The 19096-nt window shown below is 36.4% G+C and overlaps 1 protein-coding gene across 35 annotated transcripts in view; it reads left to right on the forward strand.

Annotated features, from left to right (window-relative positions):
• Positions 1-19096, forward strand: part of RBFOX1 (RNA binding protein, fox-1 homolog 1) — a 1165955-nt gene that overhangs the window by 1048871 nt on the left and 97988 nt on the right. For all 35 annotated transcript variants that reach the window (XM_017808961.1, XM_017808958.1, XM_017808962.1 and 32 more), the window contains 3 exons: positions 10696-10839; positions 13198-13251; positions 18394-18486. In XM_017808961.1, the coding sequence (XP_017664450.1) occupies positions 10696-10839; positions 13198-13251; positions 18394-18486 (291 nt within the window). The remainder of the gene's footprint in view (positions 1-10695; positions 10840-13197; positions 13252-18393; positions 18487-19096) is intronic.

Here is a 19096-nt window from a genome sequence, read left to right on the forward strand (position 1 = left end):
GCCCCAGCTCTCTCATTCTCTCTCCCCTTGTTTGCCAGATGCTCTCATTCCTTGCATATGGCTGAATGTCATTCCATTTATCTTCCAGGACTCCCATATCTTTCCCTGCAGAACTGCTCTTCAGCCAGAGACTCTCCCATGCCAGGGACCGCTCTTCCCCAAGTGCAGGGCTTTGCACTTCCCTTTGCTGAACTTCATGAGGTTCCTCTTGCCTGTTTCTCCAGCCTGTCAGGGTCCCTCTGAGTGGCAGCACAACCCTTTGGGGTATCAGTCACTCCACCCAGCTCTCTTTCATCTGTAAACAACATTACTAGACCGACTCCCATTTCTGAGAATTCAAGAGGAGATGAAACTGTGTAATAGTGGCTGAGGGAGCATGGCTGTAACATCCTGGAGATTCCTGAAGGGACCTACAGACAGCAAAACTGCTGGAGACTATTAATGCTAATGGCTTCATGTGCAGATGTTAGATGAAAAGAGATATATCTTGGCTGAGAAATTTCTGGTTGCTGTGCTTGAGGATGAGCAAGGGAAGAGTTCTGTTGGCAAGCTCATTGTGTGGAAGAGGGAAAGATGGAAAATAGCTTTAAACTCACAGTGCCAACTCTCCTGATTCGAGGGTTGCTGTTAGAGAATGTTTTCTATGCCTTCTTTCCTGAGGACTTTTCCAGGAAGAGGAAGTTGATTTAAGGGGGCTGAGTCCTGTTTCCATTTCTTCAACAGGTGTTTCCTTAAACTTGAGCATCAGTAATCAAAGCAATTCTGCAGTGGGAGCTGCATTGTGAAGCTCTGTAACAAGCAGCATTCAGATGATCAAGCAGAATTCCCCATAACATCAGCATTCACAGCTAGATTTAAAATGGTGATTTATACCCTTTACAAGTTCTTTGAACCATCCAATACTCCTTAGATTATTTGTTTCTTTTTTTAAGTGTGAGAAGGGAAGGACAACTGATGATTTCTAAAACCTTAAATTAGTCTTTCACGTTAATGAAGGAAAGATGTTGGGTGAGCTTGAAGAGAGGGATGAAAAAAAATGATTTGCATGAAGCACAATGCTCTGTGACATGGCATTCTCTGTCCTTGGTTGGGCTTGCAGGAAACTTTGAGCCCATTCCATTGACAGTGTCACTCATCATGTGTTCTGTAGAAGGGGCAGCATTGGAGAACAGCAGGTTACAGACCTGCTTTTCTATTCAAAATGTCACATCTCCTTTGAAATGCTGCTTGCATTTGATTGCAACATGCTAAGAGACAAGAGTACCAAACGTAATCAGTAAGAAAAATAAACCAGCTATTTTTTCATGGAATGATGCTAAACTAAGTTTGAGGAATTACAATCCTATGAGGAGCTGAACTGCTGCTTGTTAAGTCTGGGTGTCCCTCAGTGTAAAAAGAGCAATGTGATTTAGGAAGTGTCTTTTTGTGACACAGAGAACCCTCAAATTCTTCCATGTTTCAGAGGGTTCAAGAATTGACTCCTTAGGCAAAGATATGCAAGTGAGCAAATGGAAAGTGCCAGCAGGGATCCAGCAATAGGTGAGGGGTCAAACAGTGAAAAACCTTTTATCGCGCTGTCACATTTTCTTTCTTTTCCTGAGCTCGAGCTGCAGCAATCAGCCATTCTCTCTCAGCATGAAACTCTGCTCTCACAAGTTCACTCAGCAGTTGGTTGTGTCAACACAAGTCTTACAAAAAGGGACTTTACATGCATGACATAAATCTAGTTCAGGGGGGAATTCCAGAAACTAGTGTGCATTGATTCCAGCTGAGGGGAAACGACTCTTTGCAGCCAAACCTGCAAATATTCCATGTAAAGACATTTCTTCTTTTTTTTTTTTTTTTTTTTTTAAATAGTTTCCTTTGAAGCTGTGTAGCACAGCATTTCATTAGGGAGTTTTCATTTAGACAAATATTGTTAAATGCCACAGCATTGTACAAGGCAGTTGCAGATGTTGAAAGTTATTTTGTACAGATAGAGCTTGTTGCCAGCACAAAAGTTTAATCAGCTTTATTGCAGCTTTGTAGCCTTTTATAATGTTGACTTATGAGGGATAACACTTGAAAGAATTTTTAAGCTAATTAGAACATTTAAGAAAAGGATCTCGTTCTATTTTATGGCAGTGATGCTTGTGCATGAATGAATGACCACAGTAAAAAGTACAGTTGCCTTGCTGTGCATTGAGTTATGTTCTTGTGTGAATAATTTCTTCATAAATTAAGGCAATAACTGAGTTGGATAGGAGAACTTAAGGAGAGTCAGTGGATTTCCAGAAACCAAGCATGCCAAGTTCTGCATCAGTCAGAAAATCTTATTCTCAAGAGCATTGTGTTGTGATTTATTGCCAGTGTATAATTGCCTTTCAAAGTGTAACTTAAAAACAAGTGTTTTAAGAACCGTCATAACCATTAGGTATATTTACCTGTAAGCTTTAAAAAAAAAAATCAACATTTTTTCATCTGTTTTGCCCCCTTCTCTTAAACTTTGTTACCTAATGGTACATGTTTTTAGATGGCATTTGGATATTTAGAACATATTATGACCATTTCCTGTTGATACTTTTGGAGGAGGCACCAAAGGCAGGACTTTGTGTCAGGTGTGTTGTTGAGGCTTTAGATGATTATGAGCATTATATGTCCATTCAGACACACAGCTCCATCCTGACAGAAATAACAGAGTTGAATTTACAATGTAAATGTGCTGAGTAATTTGTGGGGAAAAAAAATGTCATGAACATGGCATTTTTTAGTGCTGAGGATGCTTCTTGTGATACTTTGATGGATTTATCAAACAAACTTGTGCAATGTGAAGCTACAGCTCCCATTCAAATGATAAAAAACCCCTTTAATCAACTCTAATCGAGATTTCTATATTTATTGTCATGGTATTTTTTGATGTGTTTTCATTTGTTGTCTGTCTGGATTTTACATTAAGCTTTCAAGCATTGAAACAAAGTTATTTTTGAACACTTTATTCCTGCTATTGAAGTCTTTTTAAGGAGCAGCATGAGAAATAAGTCTTCTGACTAACAGATGAAAGAGTAATAACAAAATCAACTGAATATTTCTTTGTGTCTGTGCATCGTTACTCATGATTTTTGATTTGGATTAAATTAATGGATTTGTCCAGTAAAATATTTCCTAACATGTCTGCTAATTCACGGGGTTTTCTTAAGGATAAATCCAATTAATTTATTTTAAAAATTATCTTGTGAAAATATCAAAATAATTCAGTTTTAGTATATGTAGCATGAACTTCTAAAAATGTGTGTAATGTGTAGGCATTCCCTTCTTGGCTAATGGAGCCAGAATGCAGCTGATTAGAGAAAGGTTTTGTTAATTACTGTTGCTGTGATATTCATGGATGGGATCAGTACACGGTCAGAAATATTTATTGAATCAATGCAAACAATAAATAATGCATTGAGGCAGCCCATTATAATTCCTTCTCCCATTTCAAGTCACTGATATGTCAGTTGGATGTCCTTAAATGAACTTGGCAACTGCTTAGTTACAGCAAACTCTTATTAAAGCCTATTATGAATATTCTTGTTAAAATCGTATCTCCTCCTGATACCAGAAAATTTTGCCCAACTTTTGAGACATGTTCAAAACCTTTATGGGTTTTGGTGATTTCCCTCCAGGCATGATTGATATGCTCTTCCCTGAGATTCTGCTGACTATTTTAGAAGAAAAATGCTGAGCCAGCAATGGCAACGTAAAGGACTATATAAGGGCTATATTCCATGTTGTTAAGGAAGATAGATTGGGGAAATAATTAGTGCAGCCAAGTTATTAATAACTCTTTGGTTGTCCTGCAGTACCAGAAGCTTAAGAAACCTATCTTATTGCTCCTATCTGTCCTCATAACTAATGATCTCTTGTTTAGGTTTCTAAGCTATCACAATAATAGCAGTGCTTCCTTGTAGCCTGTGGTACCAGCACCCAGAATTCATCCATCTAGAAAAGAGAGAAGGAATCACTGCTGCTGGAAAGGCTTCAACACCCAGAATGCCAAAGCCCCAAAGCATGTTCAGTAGTGGAATGTTAGAAACTGCTGAAGCAAAGCATGAAATTATTCAGGTTCTCTTTCATTTGTCAGTAAATTGGATTAAGAGGTTCTGCAGGGGGATGTCTGTGTGTGGCAGAGTACCTAAAACAAATGCCCCACTCAGAGTCAGCCACCTTGCATTGTCTTCCTGGGAGTAAATTGTGTTCATGTGACTGATCAGGGACCTCTCCCATAAAATATTCCAGCAGGGAGGTGGTTGTCTCTGTTCCCTCACAGAAGGTGTGCTGACAGCCTGCCTCTGGAGCTTGCAGGCCAAGTGCGCGTGTCCCACATTTCACCTCAACTTTGAAAGATGTATTTGATCAAAAAGAATAATAGGCACAATTAAACATCTAACACACTTTTGCCAGTAGTGAAATGGAAGGGAGAGCAGCTCTTAGTCACTAATAGACTGACCAGTGGCCAGTGTGAGAGCTCAGAGCTTTAGAGATGGGACAATGTGGCCTCGTGGAACAGGGACTTGGCTGCTCGGTGTGGTTCTTTTCAGAGCTGTCATAGGGTGGATGGTCACACAGTAATTGCCTTGGTTAGTTTTCGTTTGGTGCTTTGGATAGTAAAATGTTTTTGTAAAGGACATGAAACCAGGATCATTATGCCTTTTGTGATATGGGGAGTTAATGGTAATGGTGAAATTACTTTATCAAGTGGATGTAACATCAGGGTGAAGTTCTGACCCAGCTGAAATAAAAGGGAATTATGCCATTAAAAACATGGGGGTCAGGATTTGCCCTGCAGGGTTTAAGTCTCAGCGTCTCTGAACCCAAGCATTTCTGGAGTGCAAAATACTCAGTTACAAGGAGAATTTAGCGACATAATCATAGAATGATTAGGGTTGGAGGGGACCTTAAGGATCATCTAGTTCCAGATTATCAAATGCAATCATGACTGTTGTACTACATCTCTTTATTTCTTTCTGCAAAGTGGTGAGTCCCACATCCATGGGTGCTTTACACGAGGTCAGAACAAGAAACAATTCACATTCTCTTCAGGAAAGGATTCTGAAGGGGATAAATGGATGTGGCATGAGCTGCATGTCATGCAGCGTGAGGCACTTGGAATATTGTTATCTTTAGAACTAATTTGAAAAATTAGTCTCACCTTTTAATATCCTGAAAGCAACTGAGACTTCACCATTGATCTTACACCTGAGAAAAGGATAACAGAGGTGCAGACAAGTCACTGATACTTCCCAGAATGTTTATCACAGTGGTGAAGTAGCACAGTGATAGAATTTTTCCCTGTGTACACCTTTGTGTAAACATTTAGGCACAAACAGATGTATCTGCGTAGATAACTCCTTTTCCTCTCTGTTGTTATCCTGCTGGGAAGCACGTTGCAGGGTTGGGACTTTCCAGAATATAAATTTATCAAGACCAGTATGATTAATTAATCAGTTGATCTACTTAAGAAAACAGGAGAGCTACAAGACCATCGTTTTGTCAGGACTCTGTTAATGTTAGAGGTGGGAAACAGTATTTTCACAAAGTCCCAAACTCAGTTTTAAATTATTCTCTTTGCTCACTTTTTAATGGAAAGGTAACTTTCCAGAATCTAGATCCTTTTTAAATGGAAAATGTGCAATATTATCTAAGGCAAGTATGAAGTTGATTTACTATGCATGATTTTTTCAGTTTGTACACATTCAGAATGGTTATATTTTTGCTCAGGATGTATATATATTTTTTTTTTTTCCCTCTGCTGAACTTTTCTCGATTGCTTTTTTTATCGGGTTTACAAATCAAATCAAACAGGTATATTGCAGAGCTCTGATATTATTTTCTCTGCTTATAGCACAATGTATTGAATTATGCTTGCTCATGTACTGCTGCTGCTATTCTCTCCAGATTGAGAGAGAATGACTGTGGGGGCTGTAAATTCACTTGGCTTCCAGCACCACTGGTTAAATCAAGAGCCCTATTCAGGCTAGAGAAGAGACAGAGCAAGTGTTCATTACACAAATCAATTTGGTCAAAAGTACAGCACAGTGGGTACTCAACCATTGCTCACATAATATTGTCAACTTAATCAAATAATGCCTAGAAGACATTCACAAGCTCTTTCCCTCTGAGAAATAACTTGATTGGTGCAGCAGGAAAAAACAGGTGCTGTTTTGAGCATTTTTTTTTTTAAATTTAATGAGTGCTTTCTTTTTCTTTCTAAATATAAAATCTCAAAGAGCTTTACCCTGTGTTATATAGAGTATAAGACACTCAGCACATAAGTTTGCCATTAAGCATGTTTAAGAAAATAATCTATTGCTTTTTTTCCCCCCTTTCTTTTCTCCCTGTAAATATTTGCCAGGTTGTTCCTGCTAGAATTAGGCTGCTCTTCCTTTAGAGTTGGTGTGGGTTTAAAAGATGAGCAACCGATTATTATTTGATTACAGATTCTAGAAGAATGATCAGGGCTCGGTAAAGCTTTTTCATGTTCTTCTAACGCAACATATTTTCAGTTTGTCCAGGAAGAGATAAAAGGTTTAGTTCCATTTTAGTCATTCCTGCTGTTTATGTTCCATTCACTCTTTCAAAGCTGAGACTGAGGACAGCGTTCTTTTTGTCGAGGTGTGCAAACAGCTCTTCTGTGACAGCATTTTATTACCTTGAAAAGGGGGTTGGAGGGTGAAAGATTTTGTCTGCACCACCACTGTTTTGTGGAAAATGAAGGAGATTTGTCAGTGAAAAAGAACGGAGGGAAAGTGTAACGCTTACAATTCCAGTGTAAGAAACATTGCAGGGCTGACTGTCTTCAGTGATGGATGGAAGGGGCTACAGAAAATATGTATTAGCTGGGAAGGAGAATGGAATGGGTTTTTTCTGCCCAAACGTTGTACACAAAGCCCCCCTCTGATTCCAAGTTCGCTGATGGTTGTTTTATTGCATGAGGTACCTTTGCCACAAGTGCTGAAGATGGGAGGTGAGACTCCTGTGTCCAGTCAGGAGTAACCTGGGAAACGGGTTTGCACCGTGATTTTGCTGGATGAAGGTTTTAGAATGTATTTTTGAGTGAAACACACTGAAAATTTGGATTAGTAAGGCCTTAAAAAAGGGGTGTGTGTGTGTGTGTGTGGGAGATATTTTCTCCAAATAGAAATTTTCAAATTTATTGTATCCAGGCCAAACGTCTTGTTCAGTAGTTTTCTTGACCTTTATAATGTTTTTAAATTCCCAGATGAAAGCTAGAAAGTGAAACCAGAAAAATTACTTCAAGAATTTTACTTCATTGTGAGGTCTTTAAGAGCTTGAGTGAAGTCCTTTAAATAATAGGAGTTTTCTGTTTCTAGAACTCAGATAAGGAAACAAACAAACAAAAAGTATTTTTGTAAAGATAAAGAATTTCTTTAGAAAACAATAGATATTAACTCCCCTGATGATGGATTTGGTTTAAAAATTTACCATATATTTATACTGAAAGTATCTTTATGGAAAAAAAAAATCATTTTCTGTGAGATACCCTCTTTCATATAGGTTTGTTTACCTGTAAGAATGGTTTCAATTTTCATTCTTACATGTAAACCAGAAGTAAAGGGAGATCATCTTAAATCATTTCCCTGTAAGTGAGAATTTGGTCTTCTATTTCTTCATTCTGTATTTATAACTTTCATTATAAGTTTTAAGACTGTCATATGTTAAGATTCTTTAATATTTTATAGTTGCAAATACGTGGTGGAACAGGCACCAGAAAGCAGTCTGACTGCATGCAAGACTGAAGGGATGTAGCAAGGATAATGCCATATACTAATTTCAATTAATTTTTAAAGAAATATCAAACACCAGTCTTCTTCAGTGAAAATATTCTCTTGAAATGTATTATGTATGTGTAAGGTAAATTGCATTCAAGTTCTTTGAGTGTACAGAGCTCAGAAACTGTGATTTTTCCAATACCAACCTGTCCTCTGTCCTCTGTGTGTTTTGCCTCTTTGGTCTTACCTGGAAATTTTTGTGTTATCTTCATATTCCAATTTCAATTTGCACTTATCCTGCTCTGTATTTCCTAGTCTCATCCATAGATTTCTGGGTGATAACATGCTTTGTGAAGAGACTGTTACATTTCCAAGCCTTTTAATATGTTTTGAATGGTTTAGTTCTGTTAATTCTGCCACAGGCATCTTGAAAGTCATGTACATGTATAAAATGTGGATGACAGTGACTTTCTGAAGTCTCTGTTTTTCAGTCCTCCCTGCCTAAACTCTGAGATATTCTTTGCTGAAAGTGTAAATTCGAGGCTTCTTAGAATAAAAATGGTAAAATAAAAATGGTTAAAAAGAAAAGTCACAGAAAATAACAGTACCTGGATTTACCCACTTTACCCATAATTTGTAGCTCCTTCATTTTAACATCATCTTCAGAAACCTCACTGGGTTTTGCTGACAGTGTATCTGTTCAGCTGCTTGGTAGGGAAGTTGCTCCCAGTGTTTTGGTATGTTAATAGTGCCTGGTTCAGCCCTCCCACTCATTTCTCATTATTTATATTAATACAAAGAACAGAAATTGCTTTTCCCAATTTGCATTTATACAGGATGCTGATTATGTAATTTCTTCCTGGGGCACCCTTTGTTCCTGAAGCTGAACAGCACCTTCAGAATTCTTTAATTCTCTTCTGATTAATCTAATTGACCTTAAATTCTTTCAGAGTGTTCTATTTCAAGAGTTTCCAGTCTCTCATTCTCTCCCCCCTTTCTTACTCTTGTATACCAAATTTTCTTCATATTTCTCTCCTTTAAAGGCCTGGAGGTAGAAAGTAATCTCTGTGGTGTCTGTGGATGGAAGAGTTGCCTCAAAATATAAATTTTGAAACTTTGAGTTGATTTTAGATAACAGTGGATCAGCATAGAACATTTTCATCTCTTAACAGCTGTGTACCGTGTTTAGTATTTAAATCACTAAAAATTTGTCAAGATAAATGATTTCAGTTTGTGGGACCCTCCCTGTGAGTTCGGGGAGTAGCAGACGAAGAGGTGTGGTGGCACTGGCTCAGTTTTAGGTTTACACTTGTTATCCCAGTTATTTGTTTGGATCACTTGAAAATCCTTCTTCAGTGCACACAAAAGTTGGTATTTGTGTGTGAGTCTCATCACATCCCATGAAATGTAGATGCTGCTGATGGACTGATGCTGCTGCAGAAATAAGGCCCTTTATTTGTGAAGTGTTTTTCGCACAGAATTATAAGCAATACAAATGTTTGTACTTTTAATTTGAGAACATTTCTGTTTCCTGGGTAAGATGTTGTTCAATTTAACTTGCTAGAATTCATTTTGTGTGTAGTTATTGCTGCTGTAAATGATGTATTCTGTTTGAGTTATTTTGCTTCCTCTTCAACAGGTTTGTGGGTACTAAAACTGTGTGGTAAGGTTTATTTTATTTAACCATTTTTATGTTGCTTCAACTGTTGTCTCTTAAAAGAAATTTCATACTAGCAGGAAATGGGCAATTTCTTCTTTTTATCTTCTTTTTTTTTAAATGAAAAAAGTCAGAAAGGCAAACTGAACTGTAACATTAAACACGAGCCAAGTGAGTATTTGGAAAAAGAATGAGGTCAGAAGGAAGAGGAAGGACAGAGAAAATAGAGTAGCAGTTGTAAGATCATCCTGATAGTTTCATTCAACTATTTTCTTTTTCCTTCTATTCTTCCAAATCCCCTCTGCCAATGCAAATGGTATGTTGTTTTTACATACCTGTACAAAATCCTTTTCCACTGGATGTGTGCTGTACATGCAGTAATTCATTAGGCACAGTAGGATATAATTGAGGAACACAGATAAGAATTTCTGTAACATACTGATAGACCAGCATGGCTAGTTTTACTTTTTGGATGAAGGACATTATGTTTTTCCCTAATCTCTCTGGAAATTTATAATTTTTTTTTGTAAATTGTAATACACAGCAACGTCCTTCAGTTATTAAATGGAAGCATTTTAAAACCAGGGAACAGTGTCCCTGTTAGAAGCACCATGAAATAATCTCATTTTAGTGAGAAAGAAAATCTGTACGACTTTGTTTCTGGGTCTCACTTTTCTGTCAGGCAACCTTCACCACTGATTAAACTTCTGTTCCCTCTCAAAACTCAAGGCCTTTTCCATAATGCTCACCATTTATCCAGGCAAAATGACCCTCTAGTGCCCATCAGCACTGCTTATGAAATGGCAACTAGATGTGATGTGTTACCTGCCTCCTGTGTAGAAGTCCCAGTGGCCTCTGAATGAAAGTACTAATCTGATTTGAAAGTGTCTGGCTTGTTCTTTCTGCTAGTAAATCTCCATTTGGACATGGAGATTCAGTTTCTTCCATTGGCAAACAGGGATGAGGTTAAAGGGGTTCAACAGTCTTATAATACAGGGAGATATATTTGTTAATTATTTAAAAATAGCTCAGAAAATCTGCAAATAATAATCTGCTTGTTATTCTCCAGTTTATCCCAAATACATATTTATCACGTGTGCTGTTGAGACAGACACAAAAATGGATTTGATTTTCATGTATTTAAACTTCTGGTGTTCTTCAGTACCTTTGAGTAGATTTAACTGCTTTTCAGTAAATTTTTTTTTTTTTTGAGAATTTAAACCCACACCTTACATTAAAAATGACAGAAATACTTACAGTGTGCTTTGTTTTGCTTTGCCTTTTTAGCAGACAGATGATGCAGCACAGACCGATGGCCAGCAACAGACACAATCTTCTGAAAACACAGAAAACAAATCACAGCCAAAACGGCTTCACGTCTCAAATATACCATTCAGATTCCGGGATCCAGATCTTAGACAAATGTTTGGTGTAAGTGCTCATCATTTATTTGTTCTTTTTTTTATATTTACGTTGCAATAGGTATTTTAGGCAGCTGTGAGAGCTGTGTCTCTGATTTAGGCTGTTTAACCATTTTCAGTAAAGAGTCTCTTTCCATCCATTTATAACCAAGCATCCAGTCACAAGTGAGAAAAGGAATTCTGCTGGTTCTACTGTATGTGATGCAGTTGGGTGTTTTGTGTTACATTCACAAAACTCTGTTTGTGTTGGCTTAAAATATTCTATGCACATGTATTCCTGCTGTGCACATCTAGATTTACATGCCTGTATTTATTAGTTTTGATGTAAAATAGTGTTTGACCTCGTGAGTAAGGGACTCAAATCTGTAGGAGGACATGGACTGAATTTTAAAACCAAAGTTGAGGAATAGCAATCCTCACCCACTCCCACAGGTTTCTGTAGATACCTGAAGTTTTTGCTGGTATTTTTCTACAGGCCTCTCAATTTTTGCTTTCCCCCAGGCCACTGGGTGCCTTCAGCACATTGCCTGTGTTTCACACATCTCAAATGTGCCATCAGTTTTAGGCTCATAACCACGAGAGTCTGGGCTGGGTTTCTCCCCTCTGTTCCAAGAGCTCTTAGATTTTTTTTGAAATGTCACTAAATATTATCTAACACTTGATCATCTATTAGAACACACTTTTGCCTTTTCCAAGTTAGTACTCTTAAGTATTTTTTTTACTCTGGCTTTCTTATTTCTGATCACTAAAACTGCATTCTCTCCTGCATTACAGTTGGTTATTCAGTGCAGCATCAAGCACTTTGTGGCTCTAAACTTCTCTCCATCTTTCATGTTTAGTTCAGATTTTTAAGTTCTTCTAATGTGTTTGTATGTGAATTAAGACATTGTGTTTCTCAATATTTATTTCTCTGAAGGAAACAATAACTGGAAAAAGAATCCTGGTATAGTATTGGGAAATGAGTGACTGTTCTGCTGTATCTGACTTGCTACAGGTTCTCTCCCCTGAATGCAGCTTACAGCTCATCAGCAAAATAGCAGAAGGCATAATAATTAACCCTCTGGAGAAAAATATGCAAATTTATTTAAACTAAACAAACCACTTAAAATAGATTTCATTTGAAGGTACATTAAATGAAAGGATTTTTTTTTAAGTATTGCAGTAATTTATAAGCAAATAAAAACTACATTTCCTTTCAATTTCTGAGTCTCAGGTCTCCAAAGACTAACACCAGAGAATGGCTGGAGTTTTCCAGCTGACTTTCAGAATGACTTGGTAACAGTAAACTTTTATCTTCTGAACTGGTAGAAAAAAGAAATTCCTTCAGGTGCGAGTTGAAATATCAGATGTGAAATATGGTAGCACAGCATCCTGACCCCGTTATACACAGAGCAGCTGATCTTGGACATGACCACAAATACAACAGAGGAGGATTGTTTAAACATTAAGTCAATGACTGCTTCTAGGCTGAAGTGACAGTTAAAACATTAATTAAATGGTGAATGCAAGAACATGAAATAAGCCAAGGGATAACAAGGGATGGTTGATTTTTCATAATCAAGCTGAAACTCTTTAATAAGCTAGAGAAGCAATACTGTCATTTCTGGCCTGAAATTGTTAATTACATCTTAAAAGTCTGAAGTACAGGCTCAGTTCTGCAGTTCCTGGGACTCCTGTTGGATGATTCTTCATTTACCTGCCTTTAATTTCTGCCTTTTTGTTTAATATATTGGGTCACTTCCCAGAGTTAACACTGATCCACACTGCATGTTAATGATGTGTGAGATAACAGCAGTGACCCACTGATACATTACAGTGTCACTGCACAGAGTGTGTCCTAACAGAAAGTGTTCCAACTAATCACTGCCCACATTCTAACTAAACACTGCCCAAATCCAACATTGATTCTCTTCCTAAAACAAATCCAGTAGGGACCTTTCCTTTGGGATGGCAACTGTGGTCAGGTTTTGTGTGTGTGAACAATGCCTAGAGAACTGAGTGCTATTGTAAGGTCAGTAGGAATAACAGTTGCTACTAATATTATAATAAAAGTGCAGTTCTGAGTAGGGAAAAATCCCCCCAAAAGTAAATATCCATTCTATTTTTCCAAATTATACTCCAGTAAAACAAGAACTTGGTAGGGAGTAATGGTTACCCTTTTCAGCAAGAGTAGAAAGAAATCCTCATTTCCCAAAGCCAGCAACAAAACTCCCACCTGGTTTAATCTTATTCTTGTAAAATGTGAGTAACCAAATTCCTTTACCTGTTCTGGAAAGCAGCAGAAAATCTTTTGATTTTTTTTTCCACTATATATGATGGAAATGTTGAAGTTATCTAATTTTCATGTAACTTTTCTATTTCTTTGCAGCAATTTGGTAAAATCTTAGATGTTGAAATTATTTTTAATGAGCGAGGCTCAAAGGTAAGCAGTTTAATTCACCTGTGGATTTTTTTTTAATTTGTTTAAAATGCTTATATGAATAAAAGGAAACAACTGCACTGCTTTTAAAAAATAATGCCTGAAATTTTATGTTAGTGAAAACATCATCTGAGCTGTCAGTCAGTTTTCTAAGCAGTACAAAAATGATTGGACTCATGTCTTTTAAAGGGGGTAATTTTAGCTACTCCAAACTGTCATCTGTTTTATGGGAATGTTGATTTCTGCTGTCCTTATTCTTCAAGGGTAATTATCTTGTTTATTTTATAAGATGAGTCCATACTTAAAGATATTTGTAGGCAGGTTTGTATTAGTGCAGGTGTTTTTTTCCTTTATTGAAATGAAAGATGATAATGATACCTAATAACTATCCTCTTTAGTAATTAGCTGAGAAAATAATGTGATTGTTCCAGATTATCTAAGTGCAGATGTTTTCCTCTTTAGTTAAAGCCTTAGTACACCAACCCTTTGAAAACAATCTATTTTAACATTTATTTGATTAAGAGACTTCTTACTGTATTGCAAACATATATTTTTTTTTTCTGAAAATTACTTTGCCTTAAATGCATACTTCAATTTATTTAGTATTTAAGGAATAAAGCAAGATAGAAAGGCTGTGACTGCATTGGCATCACTACCTGGTGCAAAACTGCAGCCCAGTATGTTCACCTATGATATCAACTGCATTAGAGGGGTTTATGTGTATGTCATATGCATATATTTTTTCCTTTTCTTGCCATGTCAGACACACTGGGAAGTTTATTCACTAATGTTTGTCTTCCTTAACTCATATATCATTTATTACTAGCAATGGAATTCTATTCCTGTTCTAAACATACCATAATCTGTCATTTTTTTGAGAATCATATCTATCATAAATCTGTCCTAAATCAGATATATTTTAATTTTGTTAATATTTATGCTCTGAATGTAAAGACTTCACTTTTTTTTTTCTTAACCTGAATAGAAGAGCTGAAATTTTGTGGTTTATTATTCAGACATTAATTAATCCCCTTTCTAGCCCAAACTCAGTTGGAACATTTATCACTTTTTGAGGAAACAACTAAACTGGATGGATTTTTGTGGCTTAGAATCTTCTACCATGGCCAAAATTAATTATTGTTAAATTATGGCTATTCAGTAGCGTTGGAAAACGATGTAGATTGTCCAGAACATTCTGCTGTTGGATAGTCCTGTAAATTCCCAAAGCTGTCCCACACTGGTCACCTTGGCTGGGTTGTGCTGAAGATGGAGAGGAGCTGAGCACACATCTCATGGGGTGGTGCTTTACACTTTTCTTTAGCCATTAAATCTTACACAGGTAGGGCTTTTAACCACCACAGCTGCACTGGGCTGTGCATAAGTGTGAGGCTTTTTTAAATTGTTTGGGGAGTGGGATGAGGAGGTGTTTCTGAACTGAGTTTTTGGGGGATGGCACGAGAAGGTGTTTCTGAATCGGGTTTGTTTTTTTTTTTTTTTTAATGGTGATCTTGCCATACTGAAAACATCCTGTTGCCTTGTGCTAAACCCAAGGTCTGAAAAAGGATTTCAGAAGGAAGAGGTTTTCCTAGCTGGGCTTGTAGATCTCTTATTAAATATCCCTGCACTCTCAGTGCTGCAGTGGTGCATCCCAGCTGCCTCCAAGTGAGCTGCTCAAGATGCCTAAAGCAGTTCTGTGATGCATCTCATGGCTCATGTCTGCTCCTTCTCATCTGGCTTAGGGTTTATTTCACACAGTATTTTGATTTGCAGAAGTACCTTTAGATTCTCTCAATTAAATAGAAAGTTTTAAAAAAAAAATATTAGGAATAAGAGGGACATCTTTTTTTTTGTTCTATTTTTTTTTTATTTATTTATTTTAATCTGATCATTTCGTGTCCATTCTGTAGGAATTAAGATGCACCAGATTAAACTCCCATTCCTGGCAGTGCTTATCTATGTTTTCATAAAATCCCACTGAAACTGAAAGGACTACTAAGTGGTTTCAAACTGAGTACAGGTAACAAAGTTTGCAGGATCAGAATTCGAAATTGTTTCTAGCTGCAGTTTGGCATAAGAATTGCTAGAATATGTTTTTGTTTCTGTTTGTTTTTCTTTCTTTTTGTTCTAATAGTTAATGTCTTAAAAGATTCTTACAAAACCAACAGAAGCAGGTTCATTCTCATGCCATAATAGCTAATAAAAATGGAATTACATATTCAAAAAAAACATGACATTAGAACACCACCATAAAGTATAAAATGGTTTTGAAGAAGGGAGTCCTTCCATAAAAGAAAACCCTAAAATAATGCAAGTTTCACAGTACAAATTTCTGTCTGTTTGGGTGCATAATAATAATGAAGATAACTTTGCTAAAATTGTATGGCAACACTGATGACTTTAAAATTTTTGACCATTTTCTATGAGTTATAAATTAATGCTCTAGACAGCTCCATATACACTTTCAGAAATCTGTTTGTGCGTGTATGTATTAGTATATCTCTGGAATATATTAATATATATTTCTTCAAACAAGAACTCCAAAGCACCTCCCAAATTAAATCAGAACCTTGTCACAAACTAACTTGGCTATTATTAAATCACTTGACAGATTTGAAAAGTAAAATGTATTTATTTACATTACCAGTTGATAAAATACATGGTACACTGCAAGAGGGCAGCTGTTAACTCAGCTGCATATAAAATTGATGTTCAAGTGTTCATGTAGATATTTGAATGTGTGATGAGTGAATCTATGTTCTGTTCTTGAGTTTCTTGAGTTTCTCTGTCAGCTAGGTAAGGTTAAAGATTTGCATAAATAATAAGAGCCTAATTTAAATGGTGTTGATTATGAGAATAAGTACAACATAATGGAAAAATTACAATGAGTGTTATTTTCAGAATCTTTGAAGTTCCTGTCTTATCTTGGCTTGTGGCTCCACTTTGTATGTTTTTCTCATTTTTTTAGTATAATTAGGTTTTTATCTTTGCCTTCAGTTGTTTGAACAAAAATTAGCAGGTAGTGTTGTTGTGGGCTAAGGAGACTGATGGAAAATTTTGACTGAACAACTCCCACCAAATTTTTGCAGTTCTGAGAAGAGACAATAGCTCAGCCAAGAGAGGAGGGGAGAGCAAGCAGAATTGGGGGAATTTGTGCTATTGCAGGGTTGGACCCCTTGGATCCGTGGATCCAGTGATGTTTTCTGCTGTGAAATTTTCTTAACGGCATCTTAAACTGGGGGCTTTTTTTTTTTTTTTTGGCAGAGCTTTAACAAGGTGGGAGGAAGCAGTTGTAGAAGAAATAAAAGTTTCAAGTTGAGGATGGGTTTAGGTATAAGAAAAGCCTGTGCTGGCATCTAAACCGTGGGGATTAGTGCTGAGGAAGGGGATTTACTTTCTTTCAATGCTCCCGGTGCTTTGGGCAAAAGAGAGTTACATCTTCAGTGTCTTGTGACAGGGGAGGTCATGGCCTTGTGCTAAAATTGAGGAGGGTAGTGTGGAGAAAATGTGTGGAATCAGGTGTTCTGAGAGTGGCTTCAGCTGGGAGTGGAGCTGCTGACAGAGCAGTGCTCAGCTTGGGCTTCAGGCTGGGTTTAGAAGGGAAAAAAAGAGGAACAATGTCTTTAAGCTGCCTTAAAGAGAATGAAACAGAAAGCGCTGCTGTACATAAATGTCACTGTTTGTATTATAAATAGGCATAAATAAATGAGTTCTTGGAGTAGGTAAAATAACCCAAATAAATCCAAATAACAAAGATAACGATCCTGATAGTTACTTAACTTTTTTGGTTGATCGTTGATTAATTAGTTTTGTTCATACCCATTGTTTTTTCTCACTGCTTGGTGTCAGTTTTGCCTTAGTTTGGTATTTGGTCTCCTCTTTGTATAAAATGTGTGAATAAATGTATAAATGCCTTCCTTTTTCTTTTGTACCTTTTTTTTTTTAATCAATCACTGTGTATAACAGGTAGTGCTGAAGAAAGTGGGTGAACACTGATCACAGAACTGAGTGAGGGGACAGGAGATGGGCAGTTCTGGTTGTGAAATATCGAGGATGCAGAAGTGTGTTTGTTTGGATAACTTTGGGGGGGCGTGCAAAGAAAGGCACTGTAGTGCTAATGCAAGAATTACTTCAAAGGGTTGGTGTATGTTTCTAAAATGTTCTTGGGTGTCTGATTTTTTTTTTTCCAAAATATTTGCCATTTTAAAGAGCGTTTGATTTAACTAAGCGCATAAAAGGAATTTTAGTAGGATTGGGAGTGTTCGTTTTAGCTTAATATTATAAAGGAGAGCATTTGTCATAAGCAGAATTTTAGATTTGTCAGGTGTTCTGCTGTCCCACTAACGTGGGATTCCGGGGTTTTACCAGTTGCATGTTTATATGTGGAAAGCAATATGCAGAACTAGTAAATGAAGCAGTTAAACTTATTTAAAACGTTTGCATTTTTCTTCCTTTATCAGAATTTCTTTTTCTATTCACATCATGTGATTTTCTTTGCTCTGTTAATACGAGAAAGTTTATACTTTGTTCTAAAAGTACTTTTGTTTGGTTGGTGGTTTTCTTTTCTCTTTTTTTTTCTTTTATAAAAAAATAAGTAAAGGCTGTATAGTTTGACAAAAGTTTAAGTTACCCTAGTGTTGCATGGGAACAATGTTTCTTATGATCACAACAGCATGATTAAGTAGGCAATGTTTAGAGTATATTGACATTCAGTGTTGAATTTTGTGCACATGTTTTTTATTTCGTTGAGATATCTGCATGTCATTAAAATGTGGTTCATTTTCTTTTCTCATTAGTTCATTTTTTTCTATGTGGAGACACTGTAATTTATTTTAATTTCATTTTCTTATTGTTAGATTTATTTTTTCCTCTGTAGTGACATGTAGAAAGGTATTTTTGGTATCATTCTTTGACTTTCTCAGAGGGTATTATCTAACTGATGACAGGAAAAAAAAATTTGTTCACATTTGTCGCTTATTTATTGCACATCTCGATACGATTATAATTTTTTCTAATTTGCATGTTACAGAAATGAAGCGAGGACGAGACAATATTAAATTAAAGAGAGAGAACATAAGCAAACAAGTGGTCGTTGACTGAAATAATAATGTGCATGTTGTTTTCCCCCCTTCTCCCTCCTGCATGCAGGGATTTGGTTTCGTAACTTTCGAAAATAGTGCTGATGCGGACAGGGCGAGGGAGAAATTACACGGCACCGTGGTAGAGGGCCGTAAAATCGAGGTGCATGTTCAAAATATTTTCCTTTTCATCTTTTTTATAAATGTCTGCTTCACTCTCATTTGTTGTTTCAGATGCATCATTGGTGTCTTCTGTGTGCTCCCCCTTTCCCCTTCCCATTGTTTATATATATATATTTATATATAAAGAGAGAGAATCTGGCCTTACTTGGGTTTTTTATTATGATTTCTTTTGTGATTATTATTATTATTATTGTTATCATTACTGCTGAAAGGTGGATGAGAGAATTAAAAAAAAAATGAAAGCTTTAATATTTTGAAGTTATTATTTTGGATGTTTTGTAAATCGATGGGTGCAGTAGATTCCAAAAAACAGCCAACAACAACAACAAAAAAAATTAAAAAAAAATGAAAGCTTTAATATTTTGAAGTTATTATTTTGGATGTTTTGTAAATCGATGGGTGCAGTAGATTCCAAAAAACAGCCAACAACAACAACAAAAAAAATTAAAAAAAAATGAAAGCTTTAATATTTTGAAGTTATTATTTTGGATGTTTTGTAAATCGATGGGTGCAGTAGATTCCAAAAAACAGCCAACAACAACAACAAAAAAAATTAAAAAAAAATGAAAGCTTTAATATTTTGAAGTTAT

Source organism: Lepidothrix coronata, unplaced genomic scaffold (genome assembly GCF_001604755.1).
Source record: "Lepidothrix coronata isolate B3197 unplaced genomic scaffold, Lepidothrix_coronata-1.0 Scaffold24, whole genome shotgun sequence".
In the NCBI taxonomy this organism is placed as follows: domain Eukaryota; kingdom Metazoa; phylum Chordata; class Aves; order Passeriformes; family Pipridae; genus Lepidothrix; species Lepidothrix coronata.